Source organism: Hibiscus syriacus, unplaced genomic scaffold (genome assembly GCF_006381635.1).
Source record: "Hibiscus syriacus cultivar Baekdansim isolate YM2019G1 unplaced genomic scaffold, ASM638163v2 tig00111582_pilon, whole genome shotgun sequence".
NCBI lineage: Eukaryota > Viridiplantae > Streptophyta > Magnoliopsida > Malvales > Malvaceae > Hibiscus > Hibiscus syriacus.
Genome location: NW_024063126.1, coordinates 12,784,904 through 12,809,763, shown reverse-complemented (window position 1 = coordinate 12,809,763; position 24,860 = coordinate 12,784,904). Strand labels below are relative to the sequence as shown.

Below are 24,860 nucleotides of genomic sequence, written 5' to 3'. Positions count from 1 at the left end.
GAGTTGGGGGTGTTAGAAGTTTAGTAAATGAAGTGTAAAAAAAAATTGAAATCTCACCAAAAGAATGATTTTTGAAACTTGAGTGACAAAATCAAAAAATTTTAAAATTGGATAACCAAAACAAAAATATGATAAAGATTAATTGACTAATGTATAGTTTACCCTTTTTCTTCTTCTTCGTATTATTATTGTTATATAAAACTACTTGAACAGTCCCGTATGTGTAGCTGAAATCGTCCCCAAGGATCTTCGTGGTGGGTTAGACACCTTGAATCAGGTTACAATTCCATTTCATTTTTAGTTAAAAGTATTTATATTCGACACATATTTAAATACATATTCATATATGTATCAAACACATATTATTTAATATTTACGAACGAATTCGAGTAACGAAATGTGTACATGTATCAGGTTGTTAACATGATCTGGTTTTGGCAGCTAACGATCATGATAGGAGGATCGACGTCCTACCTAGCTGGGACAGCTTTGCAATGGCGACTGTTAGCTCTGACTGGTAGGGTTTCGAAGAATCAAAGATCAGGAATTTAAATAGTGATCCACTATCAGAATTGTGGTTGTTATATAACGATTCTGGCGCCATTCAATATTGTTAGTGCATGATTGCGGTACTCGTAATGACTTGAATAATAGTCGTTATGTCGATAATCGTGATAGATGTAACGTAAACAAAAATACTATCACGACCGTAATTTAATTTAAATCCTTACCAAAGATTAAATTTATTCAACCCCTTTCACCATTAATTTTTTGTTTTAATACAAATTTTATTTCTTTCGAAGGAATCATCCCATGTTTAATTCAGCTTGCGGGTCTTGTTTTCATCGCCGAGTCTCCGAGATGGCTGGTAAGCACTCAACCACTAAAGACATAGACGTGTTAAAATCAATTATTGAAGGGATAAATTTTTTTTGTATTAAAAAATAAATATTTAATAAATATTTAAATCTAAAAATTAGACAAGACAAAAAATTTATTTAATTAATATTTAAGTTAAAAAAAATTAAAATATCATTATACCAAAAATTTTGAGAAGGAAACAGTCTCTCCTAACCACTATGTAGCTTCATCTGACTAAAAATATAGCTATGTACTCCGTTCTTACTCGTATTTGTGTGTAAGTGTTGGATATTGTTAAAGATAATGTCGAATGATTGATTGTATAAATAGGGACACAATATATATTGAACATAAAATTTTGACTCAATAAATTTCACTCAATTTAATCATATAGGGTTGTGATTCTTTTTAAAAAAAATTCAGATTTAGGTTTGGTCAAACTTTTTGAAGGATAAAATAGAGCCAGTCATATTCAAATTTAGGGTCAAAATCTCCGACTCGATCCGAGAAAATAAAATAACTATTTTTATATATTTTGGGATAATTTTAATAATATCATTGTCTCTATATTTTTTCAATTAGATCATTATTTTGCTTAATAAAAAATTATATATATATATATATATTTGTATCAAGTCCGATCAGGTTAGATCCGGTCAGGTGTTAGTTTCTTCCCTAAAATTAGATTAGATTTCGGATCGAATGAAATCTCCTTAAATTCAAATGGGATGATGAGTGGAGAGGTAGAATGTTCAAGTTAAGTTCGAGTCAACAAAAATTTGACCCTACTCGACCCATGTCCATTCCTAGGTACAAAACCCTACTCTCTACTCAAACTAAAAACATTGATAGATGTTTGTAGTCGTACGAGCATAAAATCCTAACTAATAAACATGTACCATATTTTTTTTAACTACAATTTAATTTTTCATAGAACTGATCTTACTGTAAATATTTTGAGTTAAATTAGAATTTAAGTTATATTCTCTATCTGATACAAATATATTCAATTTGTTTTAATTTTCAATTTATGATTTCAGGCAAAGGTTGGATACGAGAAAGAGTTCTACAATGCTTTGAGGAGACTCCATGGAGATAATGCTGATGATATTTCTCATGAAGCAAATGAAATCCAAGTACTCATCAACATTCAACTTTACAATTTCCCCCTCTTTTAAACTAAAATTAATGCTGATATTAAGTTTTCTTCTTCTTCTTTTTACAGGATTATTTGCAAACCCTAAAGCACCAGTCTACAGCCGGCATGCTAGACTTGTTCCAAAGAGAATACATGCGTTCGATCATCGTAAGCATTTTAACACCTTAAACTCGTCAGATTCGACGATCCACCATAATACATACGTAGAGGTCTTATATGTGTCACGCTATGTGCTTCACATAAGGGTCAATGGATTATTTACGAGAATGATAAAATACATTGGTTTCATGTCAAATAAGGGTCAATGGATTAGAAAAGAATGATGAAATTTAAAATGCGAAATAAAAGCGGAAAAATAATACCCGAAATTGATAACGGAGGTTTCATGTCAAATAAGAAAGAGAAAGTCTTGAAATTTAAAAACGATGACGTTACGTGTTCATTTTTTGTTTCACGAATAGTGTTTGTTGTTGGGAAATAAATCAAGAACGAGTAATTTCCCTATAACCAGATTAGTGAGAATGCGAAATAAAAGCGGAAAAATAATACCCGAAATTGATAACGGAGTTAAGCCAATTTTGCTTACGTCTCCGGACTGCTGCAGATCTTTTACTAAGAGAGAAAATTTACATGTGTTTACAAAACACTCACTACTCACAAGAAAGCTCTCTAGTATTGGGAGAAAGAAATGATTTTTTGGGATGATTTTGAAGCTAAATGGGTTAGGGTATTTATAGTTGAAGCTTAAGGACTAATCTTATAAATACCCTAAAGTCCAGTGACTAATTATAATTATCCTATTACAATTTTTCAACAAACATCTACCAAACTTTGAAAAACCATTTTCCAAAGAAACGTTTACCAAACTTTGAAAACCATTTTCAAAGAAACATTTACCAAACTTTGAACTTTTAACAATCTCCCACTTGAAGACTGATTTTAATCTGTCTTCACACCTCGATTAATGCAACAATTTTTCTAGTCTTGTAACTCTAGCATGTCAACTGAAGTTGAACACAACTTCAGTTTGTCTGTAGTCACTGTCTTTGTCAACATGTCTGCCGGATTTTGAGCTCCACTAATCTTTTCAAGTTTCAAAATCCCATCTTCCAGAAGAGACCGGATAAAATGATATCTCAATTGTATGTGCTTCGTCCTAGAATGAAAAGACGGATTCTTTGCTAGATGGATAGCACTTTGACTGTCGCAATACAAGACATTGTTTTCTTGTTTCTAGCATAACTCTTCCAAGAAACTTTGGAGCCAGACCATCTCCTTGATGGCTTCCGTAACAGCGACATATTTTGCTTCAGTTGTGGAGAGAGCAACTATCTTCTGTAATTGAGAAACCCAACTCATTGCAGTACCTCCTAGAGTATAGACATACCATGTAGTGCTCCTTCTGATGTCAACATTTCTAGCTAAGTCAGCATCTACATAGCCTGTCAGTATTGTATCTCCACATTTGAAACAAAGTGCTTTGTTTGTAGTACCTCGCAGATATCTGAGGATCCATTTGACAGCTTCCAAGTGTACTTTGTCCGGATTATTCATGTACCTGCTAACAACTCCCACTGCTTGAGCAATATCTGGTCTGGTACAAAACATGGCATACATTAGACTTCCAATTGCTGAGGCATACGACACCTTCACCATGTGAGCACGTTCTTCCCCCGTCTTTGGTGATTGTTCTTTGGAGAGTCTAAAATGAACACCTAAAGTTGTACTTAGTGGTTTAACATCTTGCATGTTGAACCTGGAGAGTACTTTGTTGATGTACTCAGCCTGTGATACCATCAAAGTCCCCGACTTTGTGTCTCTCTTGATCCTCATCCCAAGAATCTGCTTTGTAGCTCCCAGATCTTTTATAGCAAACTGCTTCGACAATTTTTGCTTCAAGTTTATAATCGCTTGCATGTCTGAGCCTGCAACGAGCATGTCATCAACATACAACAATAAAATAATGACGCTTTTGTCGAACCTCTTGATGTAGCAACAATGATCTGCTTGGCATCTGGTAAAACCACTGCTACTCATGAAGTTGTCGAACTTCTTGTACCACTGTCTAGGAGCTTGTTTTAAACCATACAAGCTCTTCTTCAACCTGCATACCAGGTTTTTCTTGCCTGCCTTAATGAATCCTTCTGGCTGCCTCATATAGATTTCTTCCTCCAAATCACCTTGAAGGAAAGCTGCCTTTACAATTAACTGCTCAAGATGTAAATTCTCTGCAGCTACAATTTTCAACACCAGTCTAATTATAGATAGCTTCACGACTGGAGAGAAAATTTCATTGTAGTCAATACCTTCTTTTTGCTAAAAGCCTTTGACAACCAATCTTGCTTTGTAGCATTTACTCCCATCGTGCTCTTCTTTGATCCTGCAAATCCACTTGTTATGGAGCGCTTTCTTGCCTAGTGGTAATTCAACTAATTCCCAAGTCTGATTTTACATAAGCGAGTCCAACTCATCTTTCATGAAAGACTCCCACTTGACTGAATTATCCACCTGCATTGCTTCATCATAGCACTTTGGTTCACCATTATCAGTCAGCAACAAGTAGTGCAAAGAAGGCGAATAACGCTGGGTTGGTTTAGGAATTCTAGAGGAGCATCTTAGTTCTAGTGTGCCTGGTTCTTCTTGAACTGCTTCAGGACTGATCTGAACATCATTTCCAGAAATCTCCTCGAATTCAACAAATTCCTTTGTTTCAGCTTCGATATTTGAGCTACTTGATTCTACAGTTGACTTGTCTTTGTACATCACATTCTCATTGAAAATGACATCTATGCTTCTGATGATCTTCCGATTTTCATAGTCCCAAAATCGGTAACCGAACTCATCACTGCCATAACCAACAAATGCACATTTGTTGGACTTAGCATCAAGTTTACTTCTTTCAGCAGAATCTATGTGTACATAAGAAATACAACCAAACACTCTTAAGAGTGAAAGATTTATTTCTTTCTTGCTCTAAACTTCCTATGGTATTTTTCCATCCAAAGGAACTAAGGACCCACAGTTGATCAGGTAAGTTGTAGTGTTGATAGCTTCAGCCCATAGAAATTTAGGCAATCCGGCATGTATCCTAATGCTTCTGGCACGTTCATTCAGAGTTCTATTCATGCGCTCTGCTACGCCATTCTGCTGCGGTGTCATGGGAAATGTTCTCTCCATCTTGATCCCATTGTTTGCGCAAAATTCTCTGAATCTACTATTTTTGTACTCTCATCTATTGTCAGACCTCAACCGCTTGACTTTCAGACCAGTCTCATTTTCCACCATGACCTTCCATTTTCTGAAGGTATCAAAGACTTCTGATTTCTTCTTCAGAAAATAAACCCACACCTTTCTTGTTGAATCATCGATGAAGGTGACATAATATAATGAGTCTGCAAAAGATGGAACTGGAGATGGTCCCCATACATCAGTATGAACCAACTCTAACTTTTCTGCCTTGGGTGTCTTGCCAATCTTTGCAAATCTGACTTTATTTTGTTTGCCAAAGATGCAATCCTCGCATAGTCCGACATCTACATTCTTTATATCTGACAGCTTCCCTTTTGACAAAAGTGTCTTCATCCCTTTCTCGCTCATATGGCCAAGCCTTTGGTGCCATAGGTTTGATTTTCCATCAGCATCTACTACTGCAATGATATTCTCTAAATTTGAGGTTACATAGAGAGTACCAGTCTTCTTACCACGAGCTATGACGAGTGCTCCTTTGGTAATCTTTCATTCACAGCCTGAAAAGGTTGTGCTATATCCTTCTCCATCAAGCTGTCCTACAGAAATCAAATTTCTTTTGAGGCCAGGAATATGTCTCACTCTTTTCAGTGTCCAGGTGGTCTGGTTTAGCAACTTTAATCGGATGTCTCCTTTTCTGACAATCTTCAAGGTTTCATCATCATATAGATGAACCTTACCAAAATCACCACTGACATATTTCTCCATGATTTCTCGGCATGGGGTGGAGTGGAAAGATGCCCCTGAATCTAAGATCCATTATTCAATTGGACTGTCAACGCTTAGAATCATGGCATCATCTATCTCTTCTGTCATGTTGGCAGAATTCTATGTGACAGTATCTTTCTTCAGTGCTCGACAATCTCTTTTAAAGTGACCCTTCTTGCCACAATTATAACAGGTAAAATCTTTCTTTCCCATTCTGGATTTTCCCCGTCTGGATTTCGATCTGCCACGATTTGAATTTCTTTCTAAAGTTCTCCCTCTAGACTCCGTGTGCAAGGCTGAGGAGGTTGATGCTCCACCCGATTCTCTCCGTCGAATTTCTTCGCTCAGTACCAGATCTCGAACATCGTCGAATTTCAATTTACTGTTTCATGAAGAGCTGCTAACTGCTGTAACAGTAGCATTCCAACTGTCTGGTAGAGATGATAAGAGAATTAAAGCTCGAACTTCATCATCAAATTCAATTTCCACGAACTCAACTGGGTTGTAATTGTGTTGAGTTCATTTAGGTGTTGAGCCACTGATGCCCCTTCCGCCATCCGCAAATTGAATAATCGCCTCATCAAATGAAATTTGTTTGAGGCCGATGGTTTCTCATACATACTTGAGAGAGCCGCCATAAGACCCTCTGTGGTCTTTTCCTTTGCTATGTTGAAAGCAACATTGTCGGATAACGTTAGTTGGATAACTCTGAGGGCTTGTATATCGAGAAGAGGCCAATCTTCATTCTGCATGCCCTCTGGTTGCTTTCCTAAGAGAGGTTGATATAGATTTTTCTGGTACAAAAAATCTTCAATCTGCATCTTCCAAAAGCCAAAGTCCGCACCATCGAACTTTTCAATTTTCACATTCCCTTTGTCTGCAGCCATCGCTCCCACTCGAATCTGGCTTCGTTTGGATCGTTTCTGACAATTCATGCGAACCACCGTGTATTAGAACACCTCTGTCGACAAATTCGTATCGTCGACAAAATTTCACTATTCACAAAATTCACTATTCATGTGAATAGTAATGAATAGTAACCTCGCAAAAAATTGACAAAATTCACAACCAAAAGCTCTGACACCAGTTGTTGGGAAATAAACCGAGAACGAGTAATTTCCCTATAACCATATTAGTGAGAATGCGAAATAAAAGAGGAAAAATAATACCCGAAATTGATAACGGAGCTCAGTCAATTTTGCTTACGTCTCCAGACTGCTGCAGATCTTTTACTAAGAGATAAAATTTATAGGTGTTTACAAAACACTCACTACTCACAAGAAAGCTCTCTAGTATTGGGAGAAAGAAATGATTTTTTGGGATGATTTTGAAGCTAAATGGTTAGAGTATTTATAGTTGAAGCTTAAGGACTAATCTTATAAATACCCTAAAGTCCAGTGACTAATTATAATTATCCCATTACAATTTTTCAACAAACATATACCAAACTTTGAAAAACCATTTTTCAAAGAAATATTTACCAAACTTTGAAAACCATTCTCAAAAAAACATTTACCAAACTTTGAAAACCATTTTTTCAAAGTTGGTTGCCAAACTTTGAACTTTTAACAATTGTTTGGTCATATATGCAGATTGGTGTGGGACTAATGATGTTTCAACAATTCGGAGGGATAAATGGAGTTGGTTTCTACACGAGTGAAACGCTCAATTCAGTAGGTTTGCAGAACTTTTATTTCATAATAAAATTGTTTTATCTTCCATTCATGTTTTTTTATGAAATCAAAGAAGATTTCTCCATTTCAGGCTCTTCTTCTGGGAAAATTGGAATAATAGCTTTTGCATTAATCCGGTATCCACTCCATTTGCATTTGTTTGAGTTATTCTTTGCATATTGTGTTTATTTAATATTTAAAATTATTCATCAAAAATATATTTAAAATTATGAATCGAATTATCTACCGAGTTTTTGCTTAGTTGATATGGTTGTTATTATATTTTAAATATCATAAATTCGAATGTATTTAAGTATATAATAACTTTTTTATTAATTTAAGACAAATATAAAGTAATACTTGTTTAAAGATAACTGTCAATAATTTGACATTTAACACTTTGAATGAATGATTCAAATCCCTATCACCGCTGTGGGTGCGATCTTGGTGGATAATTGTGGAAGAAAACCGCTTTTGCTAGTAAGTCTCCAACCACGTTTAGTTTACTTAAATTCTTTATTGTTTCTGATATTTATTAATGTTTGGGTCCCAATATTTTTGGATATGACATAAAAGAAATAATACTCATTTCATACATATATCATCTGATATTTCAATCAATTAATATATGGTTACAACAATGCACTGCAACGTAATTGGTAGCGGGTTTTTTTCCTATAGCGGCGTCTAAAAGCGTCGCTAAAAATATTGTGGGCGCAAAATAAATGCCGCAAAAAACGCTGATAATACAAACATCACAACTATTAGTGACGTTTTCAACTAATAAATGCCTCTAAAGGTCAAGTTATATAGCGACGTTTTTTGGCGCAAACGCCGCAATAGGTTTGATATTTCTAGGCGTTTTCCCGCAACAAGTGGCGTTTTTAGTCACAAATGTTGCAACAGATTTGGTATTTAGTGGCGCTTTGGGCACAAACGCTACAATAGGTTGGTCATTTAGCGGTGTTTTTAGTCACAAACGTCTCACCAGATTTGATATTTAACGGTGTTTCGGGCACAAACGCTGCAATAGGATGGTCATTTAGCAGCGTTTCCCCCTAAAAACGTCGCCAATTATGCACTCTGTTAATGGCGTTTTGCCCCTAAAATGCCGCTAATCGAAACTGATTTTCAACATATCTTCTTCGTATTTTGTATTACCCAAATTTAACCTGTAACAATATACAATAGCCATCTTAAATATAATTACGATTCGAATTAAGTAATAATACATAAAAACATAAATAAATCAAAGTTTACAAACATCCAATTTAAATATAATGTAGTTTAACATTTTTCAATAACATAAACAAAGCATTAACCTAAGAAAACACCTAGGATGATGAGTTCTTCGTTTGATTCTGATGCATCATCTTCTTAATAGCTTTAATTTTAATTTGATTTTGAAGTTCATATTTTTTGCATTAACCTAAGAAAACACCTAGGATGATGAGTTCTTCGTTTGATTCAGCTGCATCATCTTCTTCATAGCTTCAATTTAATTTTGAAATTCTTCATATTTTTTGGAAATGTTGCTTCTCTCGCTGCTCTCTCTGCAATAAACGAACAACAATATTAGTAACTACGGACAACAATACTATTAATATATATATTCGTCGACATCAACATATATAAATGATAACATTATAAATTAATCAATTAAGATATAAAATCTAACTACATTGTTATGTCATACCAATTTTCATAAATATCTTCATCCATGGCATCCCAAAACCCATTGGAATTATGAACTAGTACTAGTAATAGGTTAATCTAAATTTTGTGCTAGAAAATGCAAAGTATATGGTCTTGTTTCAATGTCATCTCTACTTCCATCCCCGATGTCTATCAAGTTTCTAGGGGTGTTACGAAGTACAACATACCAACCCTCATCCATTGGATCGTGACAGTAAAAAACTTGTTTGACTTGAGAAGAAAAAATACACATATGGCTCGTCTATCAATTGCTGACCAGTGTGAATTAATCGAGAAAAGTTCACTATTGTAAAACCTAATTGATCTCTTTTAATACCTCGAGTAGTATTTACATCATCCCAACCACACCAAAATAACACAACCTTTCGTTTGCCATAATAATTCAACTCAATGATATCAATAAGAATTCCATAATATTCTACATCTCCCTCCGTAGGATGGTTGTCTCTAGCACTAGCATAACTTGTAGTTGAAGAAGTAACAACTACTCCACATTTTGTGTCCTCCTTAATCTTTCACAAGATTTTGTGTGGAACCTGAACCCATTAATGAGGATGGCATTATATTTTTTAACAATTCTATTCGGACCTTGAGAAAGTCATTTAACCTCTTCACTAACTTCTCTCCCACTCCAAAACTTTTACGCATGAAAGGTGAATCGGTTAGCATTTATATCAATATATTAAAACAAGAAGAGTTATACATAATTTACGTGTCGTGCAAGGATTTATTTGCTTACCGTATGCCCTAACCATTCATGAAAAGTTTCTATGAATAATTTTTGAATGTGTCTATGTTGTATTCTTCTAGAGCGTGATTGAGATCTTAAGACTTCTTTAAACTCACTATAAAGAAGATTATGTGGTTAAAGAACGAAAAATATGAAAGTTCACGAGAAAGTACATTAGAATTTTTATTGTTAAACTTACGTGCGTAAAGGATCTAATGAATCGTGATGGAAAAGAACATATCAGTGTGCTTGTACCCAAGACTTCTCATCTAACTATGCAATTTCAACTTTGCCGAGTGGTTCACCATAACTTCCAAACAAATAAGTCTCAACTAAGTATGGAATATTGGACACTTCATTTCTATTTGGTCTATTCAATCTTGTTTCAACATCTTCCAAATATCGAGAGCAAAAAGTTATACACTCCTCTGCCAAATACCCTTCAACAATTGATCTTTCTGGATAACACTTATTACGACAGTAAGACTTCAACTTGCACAAAAACCTAGACACGAACCACAACATTATATTAATAGTTTTCATTCAAAGATATGTTCAATGTAGATTGAACACATATAATTCAATTAGCACCTCTCTATAGGATACATCCACCGATAGAAAACTGGTCCACCAACTTTTGCTTCATTAGGGAGATGAACTAGCAAATGCACCATAATTGTTAAGAATGAAGGTAGAAATATCTTCTCCAGATTGCATAAAGTCAAGGCGACTCAATCTTGCATTTTCTCAAGTTCTTCAACCATTAGAACTTTCCCACAAATAGCTTTCATTATATTGGAAAGTTCAATTATACAAGACGTCACCTTATTCAACATGCAATCATGTAAAGCAACTGACAGTAAATCTTACATCATTATATGATAATCATGTGACTTTAGAGAATAAAGTCTTCGATCTTTAACACTGACATATCGGGATATATTTGATATATACCCATCTGAGACTTTATATCCTTCAACACCGTGCAAAAGACTTCTTTTTCTTTCTTCAACATTGCAAAAATAGAAGGCAGTAACACTGACACATCGAGATATATTTGAAGCTATTGACAAATGTTAGGTTTATGGCTTTATATTTCATGTTCAATGCAAGTTCTTGTTCTCAGCTGGATTTTTTTTACTTGCCAATATTCGTACTAAATTACTAATGGCTGACTTTATATTTCCATGTTCAATGCAGTTTATTGTTCTCAGCTGGATTACTTTATGAGATCAACAAGATTTCAGGAGTGAATGTTTCTAAAATTTAATAAAAACAAAGAGGCACTGAGTTTAAAGATCATTCCCTTTCAGAATAAAAGTTAGTATTTGATTAGAAGGTTGTTTGGTTGTGGCGTTGTGCTATTAGGACTATATATAATCAACGATCACCGATAATTTCAATATAGAAATTTTCCGTTAGAGGTCATGTTCACGTGTTATTAGCTCACCCTTGATTTCCTTTGAATGAAGAATTTTGAGAAGAGTTATTGTTTTCCTCTCCATTTTGCTTTGTTTTCTTTAATATAATAAAAACAATGTAAGAGTGTATTCTTGTTTGTGTGGAAGCAAATGACAAAATGCAGCCATGGCTAGAAGAGAACTCAAGACTTGAACTGCAAATCATCTTTTGATTTCCATTTGTTTCCAATCCCCGAACTTTATTCTTCTTTCTTATTTTCTTATCAAGGTAGTCAATACTGTTTTTGTTTTGGTATAAGTGTATTCTAGTGTATCAGTGCTGAGTTTATCAATATATTTTTTTATAAAAAATTATATTATATATGCAAATATACCTCAATAACATACATTTATATCCATATACAAACAGAGTTGTGCACTGTGTGCATACATGCATAGTTGTGCTCAAGGTATTTTGAATTTTCAATCAATGTCGAACAAAAAATTACCTTAGCCTCCCAATACTTATCAGCACCCCACCGAACTAGTTATCGAGGAAAAAACAAAGTCCAGAGAATTTCCTAAAGAATTTTCCTAATTTTTTGGGTTTCAATCGCGCACAACCAAAAAGCATTCCCTAAAGCATTCTCCTAATTTTATTTCTGAACAGCTAGATGCAGCAGAATTTTCAGCAAGTATTATTTTCAGATAAATAAAATAAAAGTCCCGAAAAAGAAGAGAAATATGTGAAGCAAATGCAGGTTCTAACCTTTGTCGTCCCGAAAAAGGTAGAGGAGATCCTTGGGTTTTAATCGTCTGGGTTCCGGTGATTGTTGGAATTAGTAGGCGTATCTTTCTAGACTGTTGTACCGACGGCCGACACTGCCTTTATATGGGAGAACGGTGGCTAGTTTCGCTCGACGCGTTGAACGGTGGTCTGTTGTAGCTTCGTGGGTTCTTGAAGAAACCAAGTAAAGAAAAAAAGAGATGGAAATGGTCTGCTATAGCTTCGTGGGTTATCGCAGAAACCAAGTAAAGAAAAAGAGATGGAAAAAGTTACCCTTTGGGTTATTGGAGATAACTGTTGCGGCGTTTTCAAATTACAATGTGCTTAAAATTTCAGCGTGACGTAACCGTTTTTTCCGTTGAAACGATTGTTTAATTGTTTTAAAATCAGTTTCGACTTTAAATTTGAGAAAATTAACGGTTTTGAATTGATTTGGAATAATTTAGATAGAGTTACCATCAACCTTTGGGTTAGGTAGGTCGAATATCTAAAAACGTCTTTTAAAAATAATTTTTAGAAAAATCATTTTTAAGACAAAAGTTGGTATGCGTTTACCAAAGATTCGATTAAAACGGGTTCGGGAGTCGGTTACGCGTGAGGAATGATTAACACCCCACAACGCCCAAAATTGGTACTGTGTCGCTTACACGTTGTCGTAAATGGTGAAAATCATGAATTAAATATCAAGTTAAAATATGATCCGTTTATTGAAATTTAATTAATTTACTTCAGATTAATAACTTAAAAAAATAAAATAAGTAGATAAACTTATAAGAACTAAAATGCAACAAATCAAAAACTTGAAGTCTAAATTGCAATTAAACCAAATTAAAACAATGACTAAAACATGTAATAATGTCGAGTTATGCATATGAAGATAACATACAAAAATTAATTAATTAAAACAAATGATTATTTAACTCATGAAAATTACCATGATATTCTAATACAAAAATTATATAATTAAATAAAATAAATGATTATTTAACTCATGAAAATTACCATGACATTCTAATACAAAAATTATATGCATTTATTTAGATATAAACTATATCTTATATATGATTACCATAAATAAGTTTTAAACTTTTGAACCATAACTAATACTCAATATTAAAATATAAAGATTTAATTCGATCTAGGATACACAAATATATATAAGGTACTATATGAATTTATATTAATTAATCATATATACATTCTATCATACAAACATATACGCATATTATAAACAAGTAATGGACCACTATACTTATTAAATAAATGATATAAAGAATATAAAAGTAAATACAAATATGCATCTAATATAATAAAAATATATTAAAATTGATCATGTATGGGCTAATTAAATATAATATATACTCCAATAATTAAATATATATATATATATATATATATATATATATATATATATATCCAACTAAGCTATACGTTAAACAAATAAAATATGGCTATTCTTCCTAAGACACGTTAAACAAATATATATATGAACAAAAAATCAGTTTCCAAGACACGTTAAACAAATATATATATATATATATGAACAAAGAATCAATTTCCAAGGTAAGTGTACAAGTGAGCTAAAAATTAATTATTCCAAATATTTTAATATAAAATCTAACTTTAGCCTAAACCTAATACTTAAACTAAACTACCCACTTGTTTTCAACTTCAAAGAAATCTCAACTCTCTCTTCTACTTCCCATACCCGAGAAGCTCAAGGTTAACACTCACAACGTCGGCAGCTTCTCCGAAGGATGTTCCTTGCTCCGACCACATACCACGTTAACCAAGTAAGACTTGTTAAACCCTTCCCTATTTCTTAAACGGCGATGTTCTCATCCACGATGACTCCCATCTTTTTCAGCAAAGACCCAAACACCATAAGGTAAACTAAATTGAAACTATATTTCACTCTTTATTTTATATTTTTATTTTACTTTAATCTAATCCTCTCATCCGAATCCTTTTAAAATCTACTCAAGACTCACTGTTTCAGAACTGACCACCTAGTCCCTTAAAGATGAGGACAATCACTCTGGCAGTTAAAGCTCACAACACTAAGGTAAAATCTCTTTCCTCCCTTTTCAAATGTTTTTTTTTATTTTGAAACACACAAGCACACACAGAGAAAACGGGAAAATGAAAACAATAAAAAAATACCTTGAACCCAAATTGTATTTCTATTGCTTTCGATTTTTTTTTGAATACAAAAGTGAGATTCTTGCTACAATGGTTTTCTGTAGGCTTTTCGAAGGGTGAATGAAAATACTCCTTGTCTCTTTTGCTTTTATGTTGAAAACCAAGACCTCTCTATCGTTCTATCGTTGGTGAAAATTTCTCGTTTTTTTCTTTGTCTCTCGCTTCCCCTGATAATATTTTTTCCTCACCACATGTTCCTCCCTCCTCCTCTTTGCTTGATTCCTCTTCGATTTTATTGTTGAAATCTTCACCGAATCTCATTGGATGCATCTGCATTTTCTTTGCGTTTGGTATGATGTTGATGGGTTAGGTGAAATCATTAATTTTGCTTGACTTTGGTGCATGTGACTTGATGAATTCGATTGAACTTTGCACATTCTTGTGTTAACAAAAATAGGGCAAAGATAAAAAAAACAACTAGTTTTTTGTCCATTCTTCCTTCATCGTTGGATTGAACAAGTTCTTCTCATTATGAAATTCTTCTCTCTCGTGGATGAGTTCTTCTCATTATGAACTCTTCACTAAAAATGTTGAGTCACCTATTTCTGTGGTGGACTTGAAAGGAATAAGTTCTTCTCATTATGAACTTTCTCCTTTAAGATGAGTTCTTCTCATTATGAACTCTTTTGGAAATGTCAATCCCTTTAACGAGGCGTCACTGATTCAAAATGTCATGAATCGAGTGATAGGTCGAACAAGCTCTTCTCATTATGAACTCTTCACTGAAAATGTTGATCCATCTCTTTCTGTGATGGACTTGAAAGGAACAAGTTCTTTTCATTATGAACTTCTTCTCCTTCTGTCGGATGAGTTCTTCTCATTATGAACTCTCCATTGGAAATGTTGGTTCACCTCCTTCTGCGGTGAATCTTAAAACATTCAAAGCATTTCAATGAATATGAATGAATGAGCATGCTCCTATTTATAGATGCTTACTGATGTATGCATGATGTTATTTTAATATTATGAACTTTGTGGTCCTGCAAATCTTCATTTTAAATGCGTCATTTGTCCTTTCATTTGCACTCCACATTTTGCTTGGGCTATTTTATACAAATTCTCATTTCTCTTGTTCCCATGCAAATCCTTTTCTGTTTCCTTTTGAACTGCTCATCTTTGCCAGCGTATCAAAATATCAGTGTTTTCAATGTGCTTTCTTTTCTCAACTCACATGCATTTTCTTTGGCCATGTCATACCTTAATCTTTTCTATCATTAGGGTTAGAATCTCTGATATGGAAGTATTAATTTAGAGTAATACCAAAAATCTTTTATTTTTTTAATGTCATGTCAATCTACTTATAAGAAGAATGAATAAAATTGGGACTTGGAATAACAAACTTCGAATTCACAAGAAATTAAATTTACAAAGTTATGGCAATCACATAAATAATGGAAATTTAAAAACACAATTCACATGTCCCTATGAATCACTAGCATGAATGTTCCTGAATTAATCCTCTTGATATAACTATTGAGTTGAGCTTCTGTTTGGAGGACTCCAAGGATTGCCAAAATGTTTATAGATGTGAAGCTTCTCTCAAAATATCAGACCCTCAAGAGGATTTAGTTGCCTGATGCTTGATCTTAAAATGACTTTGAGCTGCCTTTTCAGGTTTTCAACTCAAAGTCTTCCTTTGGTTTCAAGATGTCCTTTGCGGATTTTCATCTCAAACCCTCCTTTTTCTCTTTTCATTTTTTCATTTCTTTTTTTCATTTTTTTTCTTTTTCATTTTTTCATCTTTTTATTTGTTCCTTTTTTCTTCAAGCATAGTACTTCTTGACAGAGTCTGAGTTTACTGGATTTCTCAATTTTTCTCCATCCATCTCTGCCAAGATAAATGCTCCCCTAGAGAAGGCCTTATTGACAACATATGGACCTTCCCAATTAGGCATCCATTTTCCTCAGAAATCTTTATGAATTGACAGGATCTTTTTTAGCACTAGATCACCTTCTCGAAATTCTCTTGGATGAACTTTCTTATCATGAGCTCTCATCATTCGTTTCTGATACATCTGACCATGGCAAATAGCTTTTAATCTATTTTCTTCAATGAGATTCAATTGGTCAAACCGAGCCTGAACCCATTCAGCTTCATCCAACTTCACCTCTTTCAAAATTCGAAGTGATGGGATTTCTACTTCCACTGGAAAGACTGCCTCCATCCCATATACTAAAGAGAAAGGTGTTGCCCCTGTCGAAGTTCGCATTGTAGTTCGATATGCATACAAGGCAAAAGGTAATTTATCATGCCAATCTCTGTAAGTATCAGTGGTCTTTGTGATGATCCTTTTAATATTTTTATTTACTTCTTCCACTGCTCTATTCATCATTGGACGGTAGGTCACTGAATTAGAATGTTTTATCTTAAACTGAGTGCAAAGTTCTACCATCATCTTGTTATTCAAATTAGTGGCATTATCTGTGACAATTCTTTCTGGCAATCCATACCGACAAATTATCTTTTTCTTTATGAATTTGCAAACTGTAGATCTCGTGATATTTGCATACGAGGCAGCCTCAACCCACTTAGTAAAGTAATCAATTGCCACAAATATGAAACGATGTCCATTTGAAGCCTTTGGTGTAATTGCCCCAATGACATCTATGCCCCACATAGAAAACGACCATGGTGCAGTCATCACGTGCAAAGGTGACGGAGATGTATGGATCTTATCTCCATATATTTGACATTTGTGACATTTTCGTGCATAATCAACATAATCTGAATGCATAGTGGCCCAATAGTATCCATATCTCATGATCTTCCTGGCCATAGAAAGCCCATTTGCATGCGTTCCACATATCCCTTCATGTACTTCTTCAAGTATACTTTTTGCTTCTCGGGCATCCACACATCTCATCAAAACTTGATCACTACCTTTTTTGTACATAACTTCCCCATCTAATACATATTCGGCAGCCATTCTTCTTATTGTCTTTTTATCGATCTCAGACGCACCTTGTGGGTAAGTTTGATACTTGATGTATTACAAAATGTCATAGTACTATGGATGACCATCTTCCTATTCTTCAATATTATAACAGTGTGTCGGGGTTTTATACATTTGCATTTTAATTGGCATTATGTCAGCTCTTCTATTTACTTGGAATATTGCAGCAAGTGTCGCCAAAGCATCTGCCATTTGATTATCTTCTCGAGGGATATAATTGAAAGTAACATCTTCAAATTCTTTTACCAATTCAATGATCAATCTTCGGTATTCCACTAACTTTGGATCATTTGTCTCTCATTCTCCTCGCAATTGATACACCACTAATGAGGAGTCTCCATATACTTTGAGCACTTTGATTTTTTCTTTCTACAGCTGCTCTTAACCCCATAGCACAAGCCTCATACTCTGCCATATTGTTGGTGCAAAAGAACTCCAATCTGCTTGTAAAAGGATAATACACATTTTCCGGGGAAATCAGTACTGCTCCAATTCCTTGTCCTAAAGCATTAGATGACCCATCAAAATACAGCCTCCAGGATTTATCATCTGAAATTGTTTCCTCCTTGGTTGTGATGCATATCAGATCCTTATCTGGAAACTTAAAGTTTAAGGACTCATAATCATCTGAGGCATGACTTGCAAGGAAATCTGCTACGACATTCCCTTTGATTGCTTTTTGGTTCACATATACAATGTCAAATTCTGATAACAACATCTGCCATCTAGCCAATCTACCAGTTAAAGCCGGTAATTCCATTAAATATTTCAAAGGTTCAAGCTTATATATTAACCAAATAGTATGGTATAACATGTATTGCCTAAGCCTTCGAGTAGCCCACACCAAAGCACAACATAGCTTTTGAATTGGCGGGTATCGAATCTCACAATCAGTGAACTTTTTGCTTAGATAATAGATAGCTCTCTCTTTCTTTCCAGATTCGTCATGTTGCCCCAATACACATCCCATCGAATTTTCAAAGACCGTTAGATAAAGGATCAATGGTTTACCAGGGACTGGTGACACCAAAATTGGAGTATTAGACAAATATCCCTTGATTATCTCCAAACCCTTTTGGCACTCGTCGTTCCAAACTTCGGGGTTGTTCTTTCGAAGCAAATTTGAAAACTGGGTCACATTTTCAGTTAATTGTGAAATGAATCGAGATATATAATTTAACCTTCCTAAGAATCCTCGAACTTCTTTCTGTGTACGAGGTGGTGGAAGATCTTGAATGGCCTTTACTTTATCTGGATTAATCTCAATTCCTTTTTGACTAACCATAAAACCCAAGAGTTTCCCTAACGTTACCCCGAATGTGCATTTAGTTGGATTGAGTTTCAATTGATATTTCCTCAACCTTTGGAAAAGATTCCTCAAGTTTTGAATGTGTTCACCTTCAGTCCTGGACTTGGCAATCATGTCATCCACATACACTTCAATTTCTTTGTGCATTATGTCATGGAAAAGAGTCACCATAGCTCTTTGGTAAATTGCACCAGCACTTTTCAAACCAAATGGCATCACTTTATAGCAAAATATGCCCCACATAGTCACAATTGTGGTTTTTTCCATGTCTTCAATGTTCATTTTTATTTGGTTATACCCCGAGAAGTCATCCATAAAAGAAAACCACGAATAACCAGCAGTGTTATCTACTAAAGTATATATATGAGGCAATGGAAAATTATCCTTCGTGCTTGCTTTATTAAGATCTCTGTAATCCACACACATGTGAACTTTACCATTTTTCTTTGGCACAGGGACTATGTTGGCAACCCATTCTGGATACTTTGCCGCTTGAAGAAACCCTGCATCAATCTGTTTCATCACTTCCTCTTTAATTTTTAACAACATTTCTGGCCTCATTCTTCTGAGCTTTTGTTGAACTGGCTTACACTCAGGCTTTATCGGAAGCTTGTGCACTACTATATTTGTACTCAGCCCTGGCATATCTTGGTAAGACCATGCAAAGATTTCATTGAATTCTATAAGAAGATCTATCAAGTCTTTCCTTATCTTAGCAGAAAGTGTGTCGCCGATTTTCACTTCTCTCTTATCATCATTAGTTCCCAAGTTTATAACCTCAGTTTCTTCCTGGTGAGGTAAAATCTGTTTATCCTCATTTTCTACCAGTCTTAATAGTTCGTTAGGAACATCACATTCTACCTCATCCTGACACTCATTGATTTCTTCCAGACATATGGGCTGCTCAAAGTTTATCTCAATATTAAATTCAGAAACATTCATGCTATTGATGTGGTGGCACATGCAAAGGGAAAAATTGAATCGAATATATATTTGAAAGGAGACCAAAATTTATGAAATGAATGTAAAGAATAAAGAATGAAAATTTAAAATAATGATGGTCATTTAAGAAACAAAAGACAGTCTTTTATTGAAAGCAAGTAGAGTTAACATAGTTGCCCTTATGAAAATTCCTTAATACTTGTGGGCACAAGTATAATGATTAGTACTGGGTATTACTCTGAATTAATCTTAAAAACTACAGGGAGATCCTCTGCAGTCCAATTTTTCAGTGTTTCCCCTGGGAAGCAAGGACGGATTCCAGCCAAATATCGTCCTGCTTTATCATCCCCAGTTATCATGTTAATGACCAAACCCTCCATAGCTTTATTGAACAAGTTTCTGTTTTTCATCTTCTCTTCTTCGTCAATTGCTCTGGGTAACTGTTGCTCTATATCAAACACTCCTCCAAACTTGAAAGAGCTCATCAGGGGAGGAAAAGACATATGCTCCCATGGAATGTCCTCTCCTTTCAGTCTAGCACTTCTTATTTCACCTATCTTTTTCGTTTTTTTCTTTTTTTGTTGAAAATCAAGCTTAAATCCAAGCCCAAAGCGATCGCTCTTCATCATGACAAATTTGGGATATAAAGCCCCTTGCAGGCATCTACCAAGACCCCTTCCTATCTTGGTTCCTTTTCCTAGAGTCTCTCGCATAATCATCTTAGTACAATTAGATAAGCGTGAGAGAGGAATCTTGTTTCCTTCAGCAACAACAGTAGCATTGACAAATTCTAAGGCTCTGAAGGAACACTCTAGAACATTCTCATTTGTCTCAATATATGGGGCGTCAGTCGTCACAAAAGCAATAATTTCTTCCTCTGCCCCAATACTGATCAACTGACCATCTGACACTAATTTCAATGTTTGGTGTAAGGACGAAGGGACTGCCCCTGTAGAATGAATTAATGGCCTCCCAAGCAAGCAATTATATGAAGGGTTGATGTCCATCACCACAAAATCAATATTTTAGACAGTTGGTCCAATCAACAATGGTACCTTTATCTTTCCAAGCACATCCCGCTGAGTTCCATCAAAGGCTCTGACAATGTTTTGGTAGGCCCTCATATGTGAGTTGTCCACCGGTAACCTTCGTAATGTGGCCATAGGCATAACATTAAGTGCAGACCATTATCAATCAAAACACCTGGTAAGACATGACCATGACAGTGAGTTATGATATTGAGGGCTTTTACCAATCCCATTCCACCATCAGGAATTTCATCATCAGTGAAAGTTATGTAGTTGTCAGCAGCTATGTGCCCTACAATTCGATCTAACTTGTTCACTGGTATATCCTCAGGCATAAACGTTTGATTGAGCGCTCTCAGTAAAGCATTCTGATGTACCTCTGAATTTATTAAGAAATCCAGAATCGAAATCCGTGCTTGTTGCTTGTGTAACTGCTCAACTACACTATACTCACTATGTTTTAGAAACTTCAAGAATTCTTGAGCTTGTGTTTTTGTTACCGGCTCATTGATCATTGGTGGGGGTTCATCGTTGAATATCTTTTGCGGTACAACTACAACTTTTCCTTTTACTTTCACTTTGTCTACTTCTTTCGATATCTCGGGAGAATATCACCTCCCACTTCTTGTGAAGTGACCAACTTCATTCACTATTTCAGTCATCAAGTTGCCTCTTGGTGCTTCACCTTCAACTACCTTTTATTTTCTCTAGCGAACCAAATTCCCTTATCAATAAAACATTGGCAGTGTAGTTCCAAGGCACCTTGTGGGTGTCTTTAAATGGGAATGGTGAAGGAGTTGTGATTACAACTTTTGGTGTTGACGACCCAGAATTCATTGCTGATGGTTTCACAGTAATGACCACTGGCTTACTTATTCTATGAACGGGCTCGGAATTTTCTGTTGTGAAGGCATCTTCTTCTCTTTTTTCCTTATCTTCCTCAAAGAACTCTACCTCCTTATTATCCATCAATCTTTGTAATAACCCCTTGAATTTAGGGCAAAGCTGAATTTCATGTCCTTCTTTTTGGTGATATTCACAATAGTGTCCACACTCATTGGTCTTTGGCTTAGGATCTTGTCGAATCATGCCAGCCTGACAGAGCTGTTGGAATACCCAACTGAAGGGAGATTTAATTTCATGAACATCTTTCTTTGCCTTCCTCCTATTCTCCTCCTGGATTGCATTTACCCCTTTACCTCCATGATTCGGTAATGGGTGTGTTGATACATATGGTGAGTCAAACTGTAATCCTCCTGTGTTAATCAGATTTTGCACTATCTTTTTGAAGGCAAAACAATTCTCAATAGAATGGCCAGCAATTCCATCGTGGAAATCACAATATTCATTTGCGTCATACCAATGAGGGTACGATGGTTGAAGAGGAGTCAAACGGTAGGGGCATACCACATTTGCTTTTAATAATGAGGCATATATCTCAGAATAGGGTACGGGTAGTGGTGTGAAGGATACATTTTCTCTCTCCTTACGAGGTCCCCTAAAATTATTTCTGGCGGTGTTCATATCATTCCTCTTCGCCCTTGATTGGGTTATTGTGACACTATTTGCAGTATTCTTGTGGTAGACACTTGCAACTTCATTCTCCTTTTTCTGATATCTTGCAACTTTTTATAGCATTTTCGATGAGCTCACCAGAGATGATCAAATCAGCAAAATTTTTTGTGGTATTTCCAAGCAAATGCCCCAAGTATGGAGCTTTCAAAGTGTTGAAAAAAATTATAGTAGCTTCTTTTTTGAGTAAAGGGGGTTGGACCTGTGCAGCAACATCACGCCACCTTTAGCATATTATCGGAAAGTCTCATTGCTTTTTTTTTTCATATTCTGAAGAGTCCACCGATCAGGAACCATATCTGTAACATCTAGGTACTGTTCTAGGAATGCTTTTGCCAAGTCTTTCCATGATTTGATGTGAGCCATAGTTAATTGGTTATACCACTTGGCGGCAGAACCTGTTAAACTGTCTTGAAAACAGTGAATCAACAACTTTTCATCATCATTCACATGGCCAGCCATCCTCTGGCAAAACATGGTAATATGAGATGAAGGGCAAGTGGTTCCATTATATTTTTCGAATTCAAGAACCTTGAATTTCATAGGGATGATCAAGTCTTGGACCAAACTCAACTCTCTAGCGTCAGACCCATAGAAAGGTTCAATCATTTCTACTGATTTTACCATTTCTTCCAATTTCTTCAACTGTTGAGTTATTTGTTCATTGGCTTTTTACTTTTCGGCTAACTCATTTAGATCTGGAGTTAAGCGTTTAGTAATAGGCTGAAAATTGTTTGGGAATGCAGATCCCATGTGGTGCTGCTGATTCTCATAGTCTTGGACCAAACTCAACTCTCTAGCGTAGCCCATAGAAAGGTTCAATCATTTCTACTGATTTTACCATTTCTTCCAATTCTTCAACTGTTGAGTTATTGTTCATTGGCTTTTTACTTTTCGGCTAACTCATTTAGATCTGGAGTTAAGCGTTTAGTAATAGCTGAAAATTGTTTGGGAATGCAGATCCCATGTGGTGCTGCTGATTCTCATTGCTGACATATACATGAGGTCATGCTTCTTGAGGTACCGAAGGGTGAGCAGAGATGTGTATAGGTGTGAAACCAGTAGGAGGACTGGATTATGGTGTAAACCCTGGTGGGTGCTGGAGATCAGAAGTAAGCCCCGTATGATGTGATGCTCCTGATCCAAACCTTGGAGGATGCGATAGATCTTGCTCGGATGATGTTAGTTGGTCATCCGCGATCCTTCTACCTATAGCATGTTTCTTAAACATTTTCTTCCATCCTTTGTAGTAGACGGTTTGCGAATTTGTTATCTCGCTTCCATCTTATTTAATCTCTCTCATTTCTTCTGAGCTTGTTTTGTTCTTGTTCAAGTTGGATCATTTTTGCTTCCATTTTCTTAGTTGTATTTTGAGTACCGTACGGGTGTGAGTGGAATGCCAGAATAACTACAATGATTGAAAATTATATTTAACATTATTTTTGGGGTTTTAATGAATGAACAGTCTTAATGCAAAATATTTAAAATAAATGCAATGCAGAATGAATGTATGCAAAAGGTATTGATCTCAAAAAGTTAATTATCATAGAACAACTTCCATTGGAACACAAAGTTTTTATTACACAATAGTTCACTTCTACAGATACGGCCTAGCCCTCCGATTAAGTTCGACAACTTCTTTAATTAACCAAGACATCTTCTTCCCAAACTCAGAAATCGGATTGATGTGATGCTCGATGACCTTTGCTTCGACAGTTAATTCCCTAATGTATCTGGCAACTTCACTCATCTGTATTATAGCCTCGACTACCATGTTGCTTCTATCTGCACTCTGTTCTTCATAGAAATCAATCGATGTTTGCCATAGTTCAATAGTTCTTTGGAGTTTTCCTTCTAGTTCAGTGATTCGTACGTGACAACTCTGCAGTGCACTTTCCAGGCTTCGAATTCGACTTCGCAGTAAGTCAGTCTCTTAATAACTTTCCCGAAGGTTACTCGGTCCCAGGAGAACCCTTCCTCGGAACAAGGATTCTTCGAGTTGCAGGATATAATCATTGAATTCTGTGATTTTAGCCCTACATTGAGACAAATCCTCTTCAAGTCTCATTTTTGTTTCCTGCATCCTTCGATTAAGACTCTGTATTTGTACATTTTTGTCTCTACACCTTTTCATCCAGTTGTTGATTGTCTCTTGTCTTGCTTCGAGCCTAGTATTGAAGTGTTTCTTTTCTAGTTCCCACCTCTTTCTTTTAATATCGAATTCTTTGATTTTTTGTCCTCTAATATCAAGTTCGACAAGCATATTATTTATTTCAGTTTCAAATCCCCTGAACGTGATGGTCTTCTCAACTTCTAGCTCTTTGACTCGATCTTTCTCCCTTTTTAGTTATTCCATAGCTTTGCGACTCTCGACCTTATATCTTATGATCTGCTCCCTCTTATCAAGCTCAAGCTCTTCTATTTTTTCTTTCCCTTTCTCCAAGCTCTTGAGTAGACGATCATTTTTTTCCTTCAAATCTCTATTTTGATGTTTCTCTGCGTTTAACTTTTTGGTTAACTGGGCTGATGCTCTACTTGACCCAACTGTTATCCTAGATTTTTGCAGCTTGTAG

At 35.4% G+C, this 24,860-nt stretch overlaps 1 protein-coding gene across 1 annotated transcript in view; it reads left to right on the top strand.

The window, feature by feature from the left end:
• The window catches only part of LOC120165473 (sugar transporter ERD6-like 16), a 44,004-nt gene that overhangs the window by 12,113 nt on the left and 7,031 nt on the right, over nt 1-24,860 (top strand). The window contains exons 7-14 of the mRNA XM_039174980.1: nt 214-277; nt 442-517; nt 804-868; nt 1,902-1,997; nt 2,087-2,167; nt 7,567-7,651; nt 7,739-7,775; nt 8,055-8,127. Coding sequence (XP_039030911.1) covers nt 214-277; nt 442-517; nt 804-868; nt 1,902-1,997; nt 2,087-2,167; nt 7,567-7,651; nt 7,739-7,775; nt 8,055-8,127 — 577 coding nt within the window. The remainder of the gene's footprint in view (nt 1-213; nt 278-441; nt 518-803; nt 869-1,901; nt 1,998-2,086; nt 2,168-7,566; nt 7,652-7,738; nt 7,776-8,054; nt 8,128-24,860) is intronic.